This window comes from Arctopsyche grandis, chromosome 1 (assembly GCF_051622035.1).
Source record: "Arctopsyche grandis isolate Sample6627 chromosome 1, ASM5162203v2, whole genome shotgun sequence".
NCBI classification, from domain to species: domain Eukaryota; kingdom Metazoa; phylum Arthropoda; class Insecta; order Trichoptera; family Hydropsychidae; genus Arctopsyche; species Arctopsyche grandis.
In genome coordinates this window covers 1,320,397-1,338,693 of record NC_135355.1, presented here as the reverse complement: position 1 = coordinate 1,338,693, position 18,297 = coordinate 1,320,397, and the positions used below count along the sequence as shown (strand labels likewise).

At 36.1% G+C, this 18,297-nt stretch overlaps 2 protein-coding genes across 2 annotated transcripts; one reads left to right on the top strand and one right to left on the bottom strand.

The window, feature by feature from the left end:
- Positions 1-3,629: 3,629 nt before the first annotated feature.
- mRpL44 (mitochondrial ribosomal protein L44) lies at positions 3,630-6,504 on the top strand. Its single transcript, XM_077445950.1, has 5 exons — positions 3,630-3,760; positions 3,961-4,251; positions 5,613-5,773; positions 5,851-6,148; positions 6,223-6,504. The coding sequence occupies exons 1-5, from the start codon at positions 3,673-3,675 to the stop codon at positions 6,378-6,380; spliced, it is 996 nt and encodes a 331-aa protein (XP_077302076.1). The 5' UTR covers positions 3,630-3,672; the 3' UTR covers positions 6,381-6,504.
- On the bottom strand, positions 6,414-10,800 carry Sas-4 (spindle assembly abnormal 4). Its single transcript, XM_077445663.1, has 3 exons — positions 7,897-10,800; positions 7,626-7,821; positions 6,414-7,446 (listed from the first exon to the last, which is right to left on the bottom strand). The coding sequence occupies exons 1-3, from the start codon at positions 10,647-10,649 to the stop codon at positions 7,312-7,314; spliced, it is 3,084 nt and encodes a 1,027-aa protein (XP_077301789.1). The 5' UTR covers positions 10,650-10,800; the 3' UTR covers positions 6,414-7,311.
- Between the last annotated feature and the right edge of the window lie 7,497 nt (positions 10,801-18,297).

Sequence of the window (18,297 nt, the reverse complement as noted above, 5' to 3'; positions counted from 1 at the left end):
CAACAACAAACCACATTCCTTGCAGAACTCACCACACGTACACAACACGTGCACTTCTTGGAATCAATCGCCAGTTCCTTCGAGAATGTTCCACCCCTCACACTCGAGCGGAACGAAACCCAGACGACGCACACCTGCAGCCATTATATTAAACTCAAGCGGAACGGTGCCAAATCCAACTCAAGCGGAACGGTGCCAAATCCTTCGAGAATGTTCCACCCCTCACACTCGAGCGGAACGAAACCGAGACGACGCACACCTGCAGCCGTTATATTAAACTCAAGCGGAACGCCCCTACCAGTCGAGCGGAACCAAAACGGTCGAAACACGCCGCCGCCATTAAACTACATCGAGCGGAACGGCGCCAATCGTTCCAGAAAAGTCCACCCCATCGACAAAAGAACATTCCTCGCTTACGCATCAACAAACCACCACCATGGGTCAGGTGATTCCAGAAACACTATAAAAGGAGGTACAACCCAAACAACGCCAGTCGACCCACAGCAGCAAGCGTCGACACACAGCAGCAGACTAGTCGACATCCAGCTCCTGACCTGCCACCACTATACTACGCGGACTTGGAAGATCAATCAGCCGAACGAGCCAGCAACACACTGCCGTATCCAGAGACCTTCCGAACATAGCCGAACAACGAGCCAACAACACACTGCCGCATCCAGAGACCTTCTGAACATAAACGAATGCCGAGTCAGCGACACTCTACCATATCCAGAGACCGCTGAACGCCATACTTTTGCCCAAATACCAATACCTTTGTACAACCATAGGCAAACAATAAAACTTTATAAAACAAGCACAACAGTGTTTCGTTAGGCTGGGATACGGTCAACACGTTCCACCCCCGCCTACAATATAAAATGAACGATGTTTATATTAAATTAACTTAAATAATTGGTTAAGTTATTAAATTGTAGGCGGGGTAGGTATGTGTTGACCGTATCCCAGCCTAACGAAACACTGATGTGCTTGTTTTAATAAAGTTTTATTGTTTGCCTAAATATTGTACAAAGGTATTAGAATATGTGAGCAAAAGTATGTCGTTCAGCGGTCTCTGGATATGGTAGAGTGTCGCTGGCTCGGCATTCGGCTATGTTCAGCAAGTCTCTGGATGCGGCAGTGTGTTGCTGGCTCGTTGTTCGGCTATGTTTGGAAGGTCTCTGGATACGGCAGTGTGTTGCTGGATCGTTCGGCTGGTTGATCTTCCAAGTCCGCGTAATGTAGTGGTGGCAGGTCAGGAGCTGGATGTCGACTGGTCTGCTGCTGTGTGTCGACGCTTGCTGCTGGGGGTCGACTGGCGTTGTTTGGGTTGTACCTCCTTTTATAGTGTTTCTGGTTGCTGGCTGTTGTTGATGCGTATGCGAGGAATGTGTTTTTGTTGATGGGGTAGACTTTTCTGGAACGATTGACACCGTTCCGCTCGATGTAGTTTAATGGCTGCAGGTGTGCTTCGACTGGTTTGTTTCCGCTCTGCTGGTAGGGGTGGAGCTTTCTCGAAGGTTTTGGCACCGTTCTGCTTGAGTTTAGTTTAATGGCTGCAGGTGTGCTTCAACCGGTTTTGGGAATGTATTCTGCGTCGCAGTAAATGTTTTGATGAATGTGACGAGATTCCCACAAAATAAAAAAATAAATGTGTATGTCATGTGTTCGATCTACAAGCGGTCGAATTTTTTTCAAATACCTTTTAACCTTTCTTCCTCTGTGATATGTATTTACTACAACTCGACTCTAATAATGGGAATATCGATATGAAATGTAATAGATACGAGGTTCAGAATTTTTGTATTCATCCGTAATATAATTACGAATTACGTCAATTTATGTGTACAAAATACATATCATCGGAGCGCGCGGATGTTTTTGGCACCGTAAGGGAAAGGTTAAATATATAATATGAAAAAAAAAATGGTAAAAACTTCCTACCTACATATAAACAATATAAAACACCAACGGAAAAATTAATTGGTTAAATAACTTTTCAATAGATGGTGCTAAATGCTCAGAGACTTAGCGCCGTCTATTGTCATAGAGGAAACATTGGTAGTAAACAGTATATATAGAAGTTTTTTCTTTTGATATTATTTTCGTACATTTTGTTGACGTTGGTGCTGCAGAGGCGTCATTAGGGGGAGAGGGGTCTGGGGTGGGCAGCCTCCCCCCCTAGATTCGAACAGGACTATCCACGTTGTTTAATGTATTATTATGAATTTGAATTAAAATACTAAATCAACAAAAATAGAATATTGAAATTCTTTGGAACACCTGTCAGGTATAAACATGTCGATTTTTCACTGAAAAAAATGTATAAAACTCCCAAATATATTTTGTTTTGTTGTTTGTCTTTCTTTGAAAGATTTTCGGGAGATTATTTTGTACTTTATATACACAATTTTTTTTAATATAATACACTCCCCCCCCCCTAGAAAGTCATTCCTTACTGGTCAAAAATTCTCCCCCCCCCTTGGAAAAGCTGAAATGACGCTCCTGTTTAGCTGTGACGTACATATGTATGTCGAATCGAAACGACTATTATAGTACGGCGAGCGTTATCTCGGATACACACACGGACAGAATAGCGATATTATATACATGATGATGTAAAATGGTTTCTACAACGTATTCCTACACATATGTTATGTAATTTAAAATATGAATCGTTTGCATATATTATATGTATGTATTTACAATGCTAGTTAATTCGGTTCGGTGATTTTTCCGCAAAAGCGATCTCGCGCACGTCACTAAAATCTCGATTACGAAACATCTGGCACCCAAAAACTCCATCAATCGAAAGCTTCCCATGCGAAATATTGTACTAACGAGAACTCGTTTACCAAATATCTCGTATATATTCTTTAGGCACCGAAAAGATCTCAATAAACAGCGAAAGCTCTGTTGCTTGAAATATTCCTTTTGCTTTATAGTAACTATGTAAAATATCAGATTCTTTGAGAGTGACCAAAAAACTTAAACATTATATGGAAATACAATAAATTATTGAGATTTTACTTGCGTTTGGTCAAATTAATTCGTTTGAGGCTCTGTTTCGATAGTGGGCAACTTTTAATAAAACCGATAAATCTGAGAATTTGTTTATTTTTTTATTTATCCAGAATGCTGATTAGATTCAAGGAATCAAATAATGGGTTTTGTATGAGAGTGGCTTCTTTTCAAAAGAATTCGGGGCATGGGAATATAAAATTATAGGTTCGGTGATTATTCCGCAAAAAGCGATCTAGCGTGCGTCACTAAAATCTTGATCATGGAACATCTGGCACCCAAAAACTCCATTAATCGAAAGCTTCACATGCTAAATATTGTACTAAAGAGAACTCGGGCGCCAGATGTTCCGTGCTCTAAATTTTAATGACTCGCGCGAGATCGCTTTTTGCGGAATAATCGGTTTACCAAAATTGGTCCGGTGATTACTGGTCACAAAGTCACTAAAATCTCTATAACGGAACATCTGGCAGCCGAAAAGTCCATCATACTAACGAGAACTTGAGTGCCAAATTTTGCGTATTCGCGATTTTAATGGCAAAAATTGTCTTTGTGACCACCGCAATGTGACTAATAATTTTATAATGGCGGTAAAAGATCTGGTTGAGACCGAAAGTGCAGCTTGATAAAGTGACAGATCCCGGCTGCCGAATTATGTGGAAGCAGTTGTCGAGGAATTTGGGGGCTCTGGGGCTCCAGGGGGCGCAGGCTCTCAAGCCGAGGCCGCAGATTTATCTTCCAGGTTGTCCCGCTGATCTTTATCGTATTTTGTTCAAACATAACCTATCACAAGCACACTCGCTTCGAGCAACAACTCGAGCTTTTGCAAACAAATAATACAGAAGGGGAATTCATATATTTTTTACATGTTATTATCATTAACGTGTAGTAATTATATTGATTGTTTTAAATTTGTTTATAATTGTTTTATTTCTCTTACAGAATGTAAAGTTCACCGTTGGGTGAAACCCGTATTACAATCGTTTGCAGCACGCCAAAAAAGATATGGCAGTCCGTTGAAACCTAATCCACGCTGTGAATACGCAGAATGGAACCGAGAAGCCGAACTGTATGCTTTCAGTAAACGACTCCACGAAGAGTTCGATCCACAGCTACTTTCGAGAGCCTTGACACTTCAATCTTACATAGTACAAGAGGAAAAGCGTCAAAAGTTAGTCGGAATCGAAAATCCAGATTTGCAAATCAAAGATAATACAGAACTCACTAAACAAGGTATGTATGATAACTGTAGCGTAATTAATAGAGACACGTATTTTGGGCATTTTGCTATTAATGCTAAAATTCGGAATTGGTGCTAATAGAGGCTAAATTCGTAAAATATGCGAATAGATGCTAAAATAACAAACAAATGTGAAGTTTGCATAAATTTATAAAATTAATATATATGTACCTTTGCCCATTTATTACGTGAAGAAATTGAGGGGATAAAACAGAGCTTGCAGTTTACCATAGACGGTGTTTTTCCTGTCGAAACCAAGCAACTGCTTTTGTCTACTACTGTAAATAGTAGACAAAAGTTTGGATGCTGAAAGGTATTTTAGTAAATACAGTATAATTGTTACCGATCGTCGCACAAATCCCAAAAAATAATCTGTAGAAATATGCTCCATGTTGAGTTTTAATAAATTTTAATTGGCATTATATTTTTATATTAATATTTTTTGTATTCATGTTTTTTTCATTGAAATTTTAATTCCAAAACATTTTTGAATTTTTCTATTATTTTTTAATCGTTGTGTTGTCTTTAAATTGTATATATGTATATAAATTTTATTAAAATTCATCGAAATTTTTTATTATTTAAAATTAAGCTCTTCATAAAAATAGATGCCCTAAAACGCTAAAATGCAAAATGAAAATGCTAAAATTGACAAAAATAGATGTTCAAAATACGTGTCTCTAGTAATTAATATATTGATCTTATATTTTTCATATCGATTTTATCATTTTTATTACAAACCTCCTTTACGTTTCACTTACGATTACAATTCAGGAAAAAGTTTGCCTCTTATCCAATCGTTTTGATACTTTGCCATATTGGTCATTTTGGTCATCAATATAAGTAAATGGATCCTCCGCCATTACAATAGAGATAAAATATCGTTTAAGATGCATTTGAAGTTTGCAAATTTGAAATCTGGGTGACGTCTATGTAGTCTATAGTTTTATACATAGATGGCGGTAGTAAAATAAAATTATTGTTATTATTATTCAAAATAATAATTTATATATCTTAATATTATATACAAAACTAAAAAAGAGGTTTGTTTTTAAAAAATTGTCATTATTACAGTATGCGTCAACTAAAGTTTCCAATTATATTAAAGTATCAATATAAGTAAAAGAATCCTCCGCCATTACGATGGTGCAAAAATATCGTGTAAGACGCGTTTTAAATCTGCCCGGCGAGATAGTCGTTGACGTCTATCCACCGTTTGTTTATTAGTTTTAAACATAGATGGCGGTAGTAAAATAAAATAATGGTATTTTTATTCAAAATAATAATTTTATATACAAATCATAGAAGAGGTATGTTTTTAAAAAACTTTTTTTTACAATTATTATTGTTACAGGTGAATCTTTCATGTCAGAATACATTCAGTTATATATAGAGGCTGCCCTTCCCAATTTTCCCAAAGAAGGCTGCACAGCCGTTAAAGACTATCTGATGAGTCTCAAAATGCTATCTCATATATCGCAAAGTTTGGGCACCAAACAACTCATTCTCACCACTGTAAGTTCTGTATGTCTGGTTCTGGAAATTAATTAAAGTCAATCCACAAATCTAATGTTCATATTATTTTTATAAAGGAACATCCAAATACAGCCATTCTAGCGGATACGTTCAAAGCTGTAGTGGGAGCTTTGATTCAATCGTCCGGTGAGGAACGAGCTGGTCACTTCGTCCGAGATTTTGTGATTACGAACTTGAACAGAGTCGACGTGAATCACTTGTGGGAGATTCAGAATCCGATCGAAATGCTTTCTGAAATTCTTCAAAAATCTAATAAGGTCGCCGAACCTCGTCTCATACAAGCAGTAGGAAAGAATAGCATTTTAGCCTGTTATAGGGTTGGAATTTACGTCGATAAAGATATGTTCTGTGCAGGTATGATATCGAGTATTACAATATTACTCTCAGACTTTCATATGAAATTGATATGTATCATTTGTTGTTTTAAGGTTACGGAGAAACACTAGAAATTGCCCACGATATGGCCGCTCGAGAAGGATTGAAAATATTTTACGGCACTCTTGATAATATGGCTCCAATAGATTTCGAAATACCCGGATTACCTGACAGTACTCGGCAATCTGTCAAGGAACAGTTGACAGCATGAGAATTTCAATAAAATATTACAATAAATATTATTAGAATACATTTTTTTTAAATAAATATATAATTCATCATCATGCAGATATGTATGTACATAACAAATTTTTGACCTGCAAAATATAACACTGAACAAAAAAAAAAAACTAAGTTTGACCCACTAAATTCGAATATGACAATAATTTTCGTTGACTTACTATCATTTTAGAGATATGAGTGCATAAAAAAATGTACAATTATTACAGACTTTTGCTTAAAATCTAGTATTCCTGTGCCGAAAGTGAGTATTGGAATCTTTGAAACACCTATAATTAATCATTCAACGGATTTTAAAAGTAAAAAAATATACATACATTCTTTTTCCGTAATATTATGATGTAATTTCGCAAAATTTTCACTTAACCTCGTTTATAAAGATTGGCTTTTGATTTCTTCGAAACGTACTAACTCGAGTGGTAAATGTTTTAAATTGTGTTAAAAAAATATGTTATTTAAAGAACTTATGGATAATTCAAGAGCGAGATGAAAAATGGAGAGCGCATCACTCCATCTCGCTCGCTCACGACCGATAGAACATTTCGTATTGTAATTTAAAATCATTAACCGCTCGAATTATTACGGGGAGATAAAATAAAAAAAATATTATGATTGGAAATCAATCCTTATAAATGTGATAAAGTAAAAAAACTTATATAATAAAAATTTACAATGAATAAAAAAACATTGACTATTGAATCCAATACTAGATTTTAAGCAAAAACCAAAAATCTGTAATAATTGCCCATTTTTTAAACGATAGCAGGCCAACAAAAATCATTGTCATATTTAAATTCAGTGGGTTTGAACTGAAGAAAAATTTGATTAGTCTCCGCTCCAGTAAGTAAAAACGTGATTATTTGTTGCTCAGTGTGTGATCAATAATAAATTTGAAACCGCTTTCAAGAATTTGGAATTGTGTCCATTACGAGGTTGCCTAGTTTGTCTTTGATTCTTATTCTACCGTTGGAGTATCTCGTCTCGATCACACCGTCGGTGTACATTATCCTGACAGTACCGTCGGGAAATTCTCGTTTCTGAAAATCAACACGTGTGGATAATAATGCAGGGCTAGTTATCTTCAATTGAAAAGCAAACATTCATCAGCCAAGTCTCACTCGGATCAGTTCAATCAAAACCTCAACAGGTTGTTAGACACAATAGTGTTCATTTTCACGATAGTAATACTATGCAGTACGTAACGAACAACCGATACCTTATATTCAGATGTATGTACTTCTACTTGACCGTTAGGAAATCGCAGTGTTTGTTCTCCGTCGGCGTTGATCGAAACCAGGGTTCCGTCGGGGAAGCGGCACTCTTCGTAGTTGCCCGGTTTGATCCATCTTACGGTTCCGTTGGAGCAGTGGGCCTGCAACGATCCGTCTGGATATCGCCTTTCAATATAGCCACTGTGAAATACACACCGAATAAATTAAACATGTAAGACGTAGCCTCGAATTTCGATACCGATCCCGAGCACTTACTCCGGAAACTGAATGATTTCCGATCCGTCCTTATACGATGTGTGATAAATGTTGCGATTTTTATGCCAATACTTTATAGTTCCTTCGTCGCGGTACACATCTTTAACGTCTCCGTTGTAAAACGTGAACTTTGTGTGCGAGCCGTCCGACGAGACGATTTTATGATTACCGTTCTCGTAAGTCATCTCGACACTGCCGTCTTCGCGTACGTTCTTAGTCGACGGATGTGGACTTGATTTTTCAGTGGTGGTGTATTTGAACTTTGACTTGACGGGATTTTCAACTTTGGATGGGTTTTTAATGCAAGATTTAGTCTCGGAAACCATGGACGGTTTGTATACGTCTTGATTTTTAACCGAATCAACTTCGATTTGATCGGTTGTGCTATTGTAATGTGTTTTAATAGGGTTCGCGTATGTTCTTTGATTTGTGTCGGAAGAACTGTCGCTTTCTATATCAGGGTTTAAGCGGTGTCTGTCTTCAGTCTTAGACTTCTCAATGGTGGGGTATTTTAATTTAGACGGTAGACTTTCAAGCTTGGAGGGATGTTTTTTAATGCAGGATTTGGTCTCGGTGGTGATTTTGTTTAGATTGTATATGTCTTCGATGTGTGTGTTTTTGAAGATATCGATGGTAGGTTTAATTGACTGTATGTCGGAAGAAGTGTCGCTTTCCGTGTCCGAGTTTAGTCCGTATCCGTCTGCTTGTTCCTTTTCGTCTCTCTCGCTGAAGTATTTTGCATATCTCGAAGCGACGGATAAATTAGGAGCGCTTTTCGTTCTTTGGTGCTTCAAAGCTCTCGGCTTTTGCTTGTTGATTTGCGTTTGCTTCGGACGCACTTCGTCCAAAGACTCGGCGGATATTCTCTTAGTTGGGAATACGTCTTCTATGTCGTCGGATTTGTCCGTGGCCATCTGTGCTATGGATTTGTTGATGTTGGCTAGTAAATTGATGTTGGTCAGTCGGCGGGTTCTCGCATTGGAGTTTGAAAGCTTGCGATTTTCCTTTTGAAGCTTTTCGCACTCGTCTTTTGAGCGTTTTATTTCGCCTTCGAGCGATTTGACTTGGTTTCTCAACCTGGCCTGTGCGGCTCCGGCTTTCGCGTCTCTCGATGCTATCTGTTCCTTGAGGTGTGTCACTTCTTGACTGAGCATGGAAATTTCTTCTCTGTCCTTTCGTGACAGTTGGCCTTTTATCTCTCGAACGTGTCTGTCGTAGAGCATCTTTTGCTTCTTGAGCTTTTCTCTCTCTTCGGTTAAATAATACTCGTTGATGACTTTATCCTCGTTCAATTTCGTCTCGGCAGAGGCTCTTTCTTTGAAGAATTCCTCCTTTTCTTTTAAGAACTCCTCCTTTTCTTTTTCTAGTTCTTGTTTCATTCTACCAAAAATTTCTATCTCCGTTTCCAACTCTTTTGAGCGGATTGCCAGCATTTTCGCTTTTGAAATTTGTTGCTTTATAGCATCTCCATGGTGATCCAATTGTGTTGTTTCTACTTCTGTAACATCATCTTCAGTCGACTCTTCGACCAAATGTCTGTTTGGTCGTTCGACTGTAATTTTAGGCGTGGATTGACTATCATCCTTATTTATTACAATTTTGACGATGTTCGGAACTGAATACTTCTTAGCCGCTTTGATTTCAAGTTTATTAAAATTTTCTTGATTCGGAGTCGAGGTTGGAATACAAGTATTGATACTTTTGCAGGTGTTCTCCGTGTCGGAACTTTCGCTCGTCTCTTCACTATCATCGTTCCTTTCCACGTCGCCAGATTCACACATTTCTGTATGTGAATCATAATTTACGTTGCTTTCAGAGCCATCGGTAGGATTCGGATTGAGTTTACCGAAAAATTTAACGAAAAAGCTGTTTGCTGATGACGGGCTCATACTTTCGACTTTCTTTTCGATCAAATCGAACAGTTTTTGCTCGGCCGCTTCTTTGCGGTGCGAAATTTTCGCAAACGATGGACTCATAATCACCGATGTGTCGGACATGTAATTGTGCTCGAACGTTCCGACGTCAATATCTTCGTTGTTTTGGCTGAGAACGTCCGCCCAGGTTTTGATGATGGCATCACTCGACGTGTTCGGTTTGTGTATACTTTCGCTCAGGTTGAAATCGAGTTTTCTTTTGGGCTTTTGAACGTCGACTGGTTCGTTTGCGTCCGTTTTTATAGGTTCGACAGATGGAATCTTAACTTTGCACTTCTTTTTTAGCCACGGCATTTTATTTTTAGTCCGACCAATGTCATCTTTGGTCATTCCGAATCTATACATACCTTCGCCTCTCTTCAAATACGTCCTAGCACTGCAGTTTGTACGAGACCTGTTTGTGAATGTATCGGTTGGTTCGTTTTTCAATTCATTTTCGAGAAGTTCATCGAAATTGCAAAACTTAGCCGTTACGGGAACTTCATCAATATCAGATTTGTTGCTTATATTAGATGACTTATCGTCATTGAATTTTTTTTCACAGTTTGTTGAAATACCACTTTGTGGCGTCGGAGTGTACGGATATTCCGACTCTTGAGATATATTCATGAACGTATCGTACTCTTCCATTGCGATTAATTTACTTATGTCGACATTTTTATACAAGTCATTTAACAGTCTAGATTTTTCGTTAAGTAAGTTTTGCCTTTGAAGGGCTTGTTGTTCGAGTAGTCGTTCTTCATTCAGCTGCTTCATTTTCTTCAACTCTTCTAGACGAAATAAGAGATGTTCTGGAGATGAGGGCAAGTCTTTATCCATGCTTTAAATAATACAGTCAAATTAAAATAATACTATAGTAGAAAACAATTTGATTTCTTGCTTAAAAAATATGTTTTTGACGGATGGCCAAGTGCCGCGAAATCAACTGTCAACTTGAATCTGACTTTTGTTTAGTGTTGCCACTATTAAATAATAAATTTGGCCATGACATCAAAACCAGCTTCTAAATGATTCGTGCATCTTATCTAATACAAGAAGTATACACATTTACACTAACCCAAACAAATATATGGCAGCTAAATAAACGTTCTCTATGTGTCGCAAACAGTTTTAGCAAAGTGACAGTACGCAACGAGTAGTTGACGTTACTTCGAATAATATACTGAATTTGGAGGGGACATTTCCTTCAACAAAAACAATAAATTAAATTTGTAACGCTACAGTTGGCAGTAATCCCAATGGTTAGGTTAGGATAGCTTCCGGGCGCGCTTTCTTGCCATCAGACTTTCTTCGGAGACGGTTGAGCTCACATATAACGCGCCTGACCAGACGCCTCTCTTGTCACCAGACCTTCAAGAGACACAGTCATGTGTCTTCCTGCATCCTGAGGGCCGAGTGGTCCACGTGCGGTTGAGCCTCAGTGGTAGCTGTACAGCTCCTGGAGCTCCCGCCCCCTTCATCAGTGCTGGTCTTACACCCTATGGCGCCCTCGGGAAATTTTTTCTAAGCGCCCCTAGAAAATTGTGATTGGCATTGGCACTCTGATCTAAAAGTTTTTAGGGCCTTTTGCGCCCTAATTTTAAATTTTAAAGCGCCTTTGGTGCATGGAGTGGCGCCCCAACATACTCGGCGCCGCCCGACGCAGCCCCCCCCTAAAACCAGCACTGCTCTTCATACGCCGCTGTTAAGGAACAGCCAGACGAAGTCAACAGTCTACGTAGAGGAAAAACCTCATGACCGGGTCTCCAGGTTTTCTCCCGCCAGCTCGTACAGCTGGCTGCGCTTCGACGAGAATAGAACCAGGAGAACCCTGCGATAGATAACAGTCCAGATCAGTCCACGATTTCCTTTTAGAACTATTTTGTTTAGAACTGTTTTAGAACTATTTTGTGTCCAACAGCTCCATATTTTATATACATAATTGAAAATATATTGTCAAAATTTGTCTATTGAACAAAAAGGATACTGACCACTGCGGTATAATTTTTTAGGCAACAAATTAAATGGCCAGTATTTTTATCAATTTCGGTAAGTATATAAATCAATTTTCGGCCAATATTTTACTAACAAATAGACGAATGTCTTTGCAAATCAGCAAGTGGTTATGTCCAGTTTATCATTGCATGCTAAGGTAGTTGAAAACAGATATTTCAGTCGAAACCACTAATTGTGTTAATTAGGGACATGATTTTGACAAATAGTGTCCTTAATTAAAACTTGTCGCTTTTAAGCACACTTTTGTGGGGAGGGGGACAGTTGGCGTGCGGGATGGAAGTAAAGTAGTTGTCACCAAAATGCTCGAATTGGCCCCGACTCACAGAATGGCGACCCAAACTATACCATAGCAGTGGCGTATATTGGGTGTGTGCTAGGTGTGCGGCGCACACCCGTGAAAACCAAAGACCACATAAAGTAGTATTTTAATACAAAATAATGTGTTGTTGAATAAACAGGCATTGATGTGTATGGTGTATTTACCGCGTGCGCTAAATGTATGGTGTATGGTGTGGTGTGCAGTCTGCAGCGTGTTGTGTGATGTTAGATGTAGTTTGTGCGCCGCGACGAGAGAATACCTATGCCGTGCAGCAAATTGGTGGGTTTGGTTGGAGTGTGCAGGCGGATATTCGCTTGTATAGGTTTGTTCGCGATATTAAGACGTACGGTGTGCTACGACTTCAGAGCACCGCGCAACAGTCGGCAATTGACCAATGCGATGCGGCACGTGGTCTCGTACTTTTTCGCACATTCGTATTTTTATGGTCATATTATTACCTCTAATAACTAATAATGGCTAACAGTGTTCAAGACATTTTAACTATTCCGTTTTCAAATAGAAGTTTTGAGATAAAATTAAAAATAATTAAAGATGGGAAACCGTGTCCGTCTCTTCCAAATTTATCCAGTTTGCATAAAGAAAAAACAAAAGTTTACACTAGACATTTTTGCGTTTCAAATTATAAAAAATTCGAATGGATTACAGGCTGTGAAATTCGATCCAAACTTTTCTGCTGGCCATGTTTATTGTTCTCCAAAGATATTAATGTGTGGAACAAAGAAGGATTTGCTGATCTCAACCATTTGACAGCAGCACTGAAGAAACACGAAGGATCGCAGGCACACGTTCAATCATTTCTTTCCATACAAATGTTTGGCAAACAACGAATCGACGTATTAATTGACAGTCAACGTAAAGCCGAAATAAGTCGACATAATGAACAAGTAAATAAAAATAGAGATGTTTTAAAACGAATTATTAACGCAATAATCTATCTAGGAAAACAAGAACTGTCCCTGCGAGGTCACGACGAGTCATGTAATTCCGTAAACAAAGGCAATTACATTGAATATCTAAATGCTCTTCGAGAATATGATTCTGTTTTAGATACTCATTTAAATACTGCTACTACCTTTCGTGGTACTTCTCCAAGTATACAAAATGACATAATCGAAGCAATCGCTCATGTTATTAAAGTTCATATAAAAAATGAAGTAGAGTCAGCAAGTTTTGTTGCTATTATTCTCGATGAAACTTCAGATATAATGACAAAATCACAGCTCTCAACAGTTTTACGTTTTGTATGTAAAGGCAATGTACATGAACGGTTTATTAGTTTTACAGACGTTAGTGCTGATAAAACATCTAATGGTCTATTCCGTCACGTGGTGAACATAGTTGAAGAATTTAAAATTCAAGACAAATTGGTTGGACAGACTTATGATGGAGCAAGTGTAATGAGTGGACACGTAAATGGTTTGCAATCCAAAGTCCTCAATGCTTATCCTTTTGCTCTTTTTACACACTGTTATGCTCATGTATTGAATTTAGTATTGCAGCAAGGTCTTTCTGATATTAAAGAAAGTAAATCATTTTTTCAAACTTTAAATGGATTGTCTACATACTTTTCAAAATCTTCCAAAAGAGTATTCACCCACAAGGTGGAATTTTACATCTCGTTTAAGTAGCACAGTACAACAATACAGAAGTCAATTTACAGATTTTTTTCGACATGTTATAGAAAATTGTGAATTATGGGACACAGATACTGTTATAAAAGCACGAGGGTTTTTAGGCTTTTTAGAGGATTTTCAAACAATTAAACTTCTTCAAATTTTTTCAAAACTGTTTGGAATAACTGATGTTTTGTATAACATTCTTCAATCTAAATCTTCGGACGTTTTATATTGTTGTAAAAAAATTAATGATGTTTTGCAGCAACTGAAATACGAAAGGGATAATAATTTTGAAATGTTATGGAATAATTATTTAAATGAAAAAAATGATGATCATGATCGTAGGCCACAAAGATTAAAAAATTATTCAGAAGTAGAAGATAAAACTTCATTTCGTCAATTATATTTCAAAATAGTTGATAGCATAATCGCACAAGTCGAATGTAGATATTCTTCACTTTCCAAATTAGAATATTTTCACCTTCTTTGTAATGATAAATATGACGAATATAAAGAAAATTTTCCAAATGTTTTAATTAATAAATTAAAAGATTTTTATGGATCACTGTTTGATTATATTCGATTGAAAAACGAACTCATTGTGCTATATTCCAGCTCTGAATTTTCAGAGAAACCTGTTCATGAATTAATACAATTCATGACAAAAAATAACCTCGAATCTGGTTTTAAAGAGGTGTTTATGCTGGGAGAATTAATATTAACGATACCAAGCAGTACAGCTTCAGCAGAACGTTCTTTTTCGGCGCTGAAAAGAATAAAAACTTGCTATAGAGGTACGCAAGGTCAAGATAGATTATGTGGCCTTAGCTTAATTTCAATAGAAAAAAAGTTATTGGTGGAATTAAAACAGAAAGACACATTCTATGCAGACGTGATTGAAAAGTTTATGTCTCAGAAACGTCGCATTGAACTTATGTATAAATAACTAATAAATTAAACATTTTTGTAATGCAAAACGAGTATTTTTTTTTAATTGCTAATTTTATACCCTATGCCCTACGGCATACACAGCACACCCGGTATTAACACCCACCGTCCGCCACTGTACCATAGGGTTTTGAACACAAAACGATAATAATTCTCATTTACCAGGCCATAACCCATATCGTTCCTAGGGTAGCTTTAAAATAAAAACTTATTCTTATTTTTTTGGCACTTCACAATCATTCACATACGTAAAAAATCCAATCGTGCAAACGTCATTTTCAAAAAATTTGCTTGCAAATTGAAGTTGACCGTTTTCAATTGTATTGTATTACATGTTTAAATTTGTATTTCTATGTTTTACCTTTGTATTATAATCAGTTAATATAGAATGATACTTCAGGATTTCCTCGGTTAAGTGTTAAATGTGGTATAGGGTTATAAATTCGAAAATACTTGCCTCAGTTTATTATTGCTCTTTTTAATACTGTGTCAATAGGATAATCTATACATCACAATATTTTAAGAAATATATACGTGTACACACATATACGTACGTATAACATAATAACTGGAATCAACATTGAAATAGTCGATAATGTTTGAAAATACAAATATCGATAATCAATCAAAAGTACAATGCAATGTTCCCACTAATAAATATATTTTTAATAAATATACGTTTTATACAATTGAAAGATGGAAAGTAATGCACAAAAGAAAAGTAAGTACAAAAATCATTTACACCTTTTTTTTTTAAACTTTATATCAACAGTCTACTCAACAGTGTCTTAATTTTAAATAAATAAATCTATATAATAACAATATATTAACAACATACATTCACATTTTCATCTAAGTTTCTTATATATATTCAAAATATGTAGATGAAAATAATTTTTTTTATATTCTCTTCAATCGGATATATCTGATTATCCTTACGAAGTCTAAATTTACACGTTTCTACTAATGTAACTTGCTTCGATATATTTATATACACGTGTGAAATTTCCTCTTTGATTTATTATACATCAATCTAAGCATAACTTTTTTTTTTGTTTTTAACAATAATCAACTGAAAATGTTATTATTATTGCAAATTACAAGGTATGCGTATTGAAAACGACTTTATATCGAACATTTTAGATTCGCTAGACACACACATATATTAAAAGGAGTATTCAATTCACATTTCAACGTGAAACAAGTTCTCAAATTTGTGCATTATCAACAGAGAACTAGGCACGATATAAACAATATCGGGAAATTTTACATCAATCTCAACATTTAACTGATTTATTTATTAATTGCTTCGTTAATTAAATGTAACATCAATGGAAATCAAGTGCGCCTATCGTGTACATATGTACATTGCCCTAATAAAGATTCCGCCGTTCTAAAAATTACACTTCGCTCTCAAACTACACGATTCTCTCTCTCGCTTGGAAGCCATTTATAACGAACGATACAGAGAAACCTATTATATTATTTGTGTTTATGCAGTGAATAATTCAAGCCGACTATATCGACCCGAAGTGTTCGTTACGGTGAATATGTACAATTAATATTTGCGACAGACGTACGTATGTACTCTAAAGGTGGGCAATCGACGGACAGATTTGTCGGCATGTCTCTTGTAGGGTCTCCACTTACGATACTCGTTGTAGTCGGATGCTAATGTCGACAAATCTTTTGTAGAATGCAAGTTTACAATCGTATACTGGCGACGAAACACATCTAAATGGCTACATTACAAGTGAGAAACGGCTACGACAGACAAATCTCTACGTCATTGGCCACTTTAAAATGTTTGCACAACTTTCGTATTCAGTGAACGAATAACTAAAACGTATATTATCTATTATAATATAATTTATTACATACAATCGCCTCGTAGTTATTCCGTGCTGATCAAAACAAACAAAAAAATACAAGCAGTATATATATATATATGTATATAAAAAAAAGGTTGTGGCTATTTGCAGGAACTATATCTGCGAATTATTGGCTATTTGTAGGTACTATATATGTGACAGGCGCAAAGCCATGTGCGCATGCGCGTGAACTTATAATCCGATTATAATTTCTTACATTTAATGTATGCTAGACTTGTTTAATCAATCGTTCATTATACATGAGGCAAATAAATTTCGCACGTTATTATAATAGATTTACATATATAATTTAGCTAGTTCACGGTTTGTATTTGTATGTAGGTATTATACATTGTATGTGATAATAATTTTCTAACAATTAATAATATTAACTATTTGGATTATATTTTTTACTCTACGTCACTTTACGAGTTCTAATTAAATTTTAAGAGATTTAAAACAAAATTTTAACAGTAAACACGCTGACAGTGACAGTTCATGCGCATGCGCAAAAGGCTTTGCGCCTGTCGCAGATATAGTATCTGCAAATAGCCAATCATTCGCAGATATAGTACCTGCAAATAGCCAATAATTTGCATATATAGTACCTGCAAATAGTCACAACCTATAAAAAAGGAAAATACAATAAGCGACGACTTGAGTACGTGATATCACTCCTTGTATCATCAGATCAGATTGATTACTTGAACGATAGAGTACAGTATCGAGTGATGCCGAGTACACAAATCTTCATACTATTTAAATATAAAAAGCAATTTATTTATATTACACAATTTGACCTAACGATTTTATACGTATATTTAAGGAAAATATTGGAAATAATATCGTATAAAGTATTTAACATTAAGTTAAGTGAGCAAAATAATTTAAATATATAAAAACGATATGAAAAACAACGATTAATTCGAACAAACGGCAAGGCATTAGAACATACCTAACGATTTTATTATAAAAATTGACATTTCTGGTCATTTGCACCAACGGAGAGCATTCCAAACGGTCAATTGTGACGGAACAGATGATTTTTCATTGAGTAAAAGCAGCGTGTAGTTGTGTGAATTGAATTTTATTTCTTCCATGACCATCAATTTCACAATATCCACAAAATAATAAATGAAAAATAGACGTTCAACAATTTCTAATACTGTATAATAGCCGAATATAACAATACTGTATAATAGCTGAATATAACAATTAGGAAATGAAATAATCAATCGTTTATATAAAGAAAAAACAAAAAAAAAAAAACATACACATATTTAGAACACACCTTTGACATCATAAGATATAAAAAAAAATTCATACTGCAAATAAATATCTATTAAAAATATGTGTTAATATTTGATATAAATAAAATATTATAAACTTATATAAAGTATACTTTTGAATGTCACCGCTAAACGCCGCCAAACTAAAAGAATCGAGTTGAAAAACCACGTGAAAACAGAGAGTCGTATAATGATAATCCGTTTCGGAACTCCGAAGATGACCATTTTCAATTTTTAACAACATCAGCTTTCGCGAGGCTTTAGCAAATGATTCAGCGACGCTTAGATATCCCTGTCACAATCAAACATACGTACACTCTATCATTACTTAGATTGCGCATCAACCAACATCAATGAGCATGCTTCATGGCCAAGAATATTTAAAAAAATATTGATTTTTTTAATGAT

Bases quoted from the DNA above. Each gene is read 5' to 3' on its own strand.
- Sas-4 (XM_077445663.1), bottom strand. From the start codon at position 10,649: ATGGATAAAGACTTGCCCTCATCTCCAGAACATCTCTTATTTCGTCTA. The intron at 7,822-7,896 runs GTAAGTGCTCGG...TGTATTTCACAG, and splicing joins GAAATCATTCAGTTTCCGGA to TGGCTATATTGAAAGGCGAT. The intron at 7,447-7,625 runs GTATCGGTTGTT...GTTGATTTTCAG, and splicing joins TACATACATCTGAATATAAG to AAACGAGAATTTCCCGACGG.
- mRpL44 (XM_077445950.1), top strand. From the start codon at position 3,673: ATGTGGAAGCAGTTGTCGAGGAATTTGGGGGCTCTGGGGCTCCAGGGG. The intron at 4,252-5,612 runs GTATGTATGATA...TTATTGTTACAG, and splicing joins TACAGAACTCACTAAACAAG to GTGAATCTTTCATGTCAGAA. The intron at 5,774-5,850 runs GTAAGTTCTGTA...ATTTTTATAAAG, and splicing joins AACAACTCATTCTCACCACT to GAACATCCAAATACAGCCAT.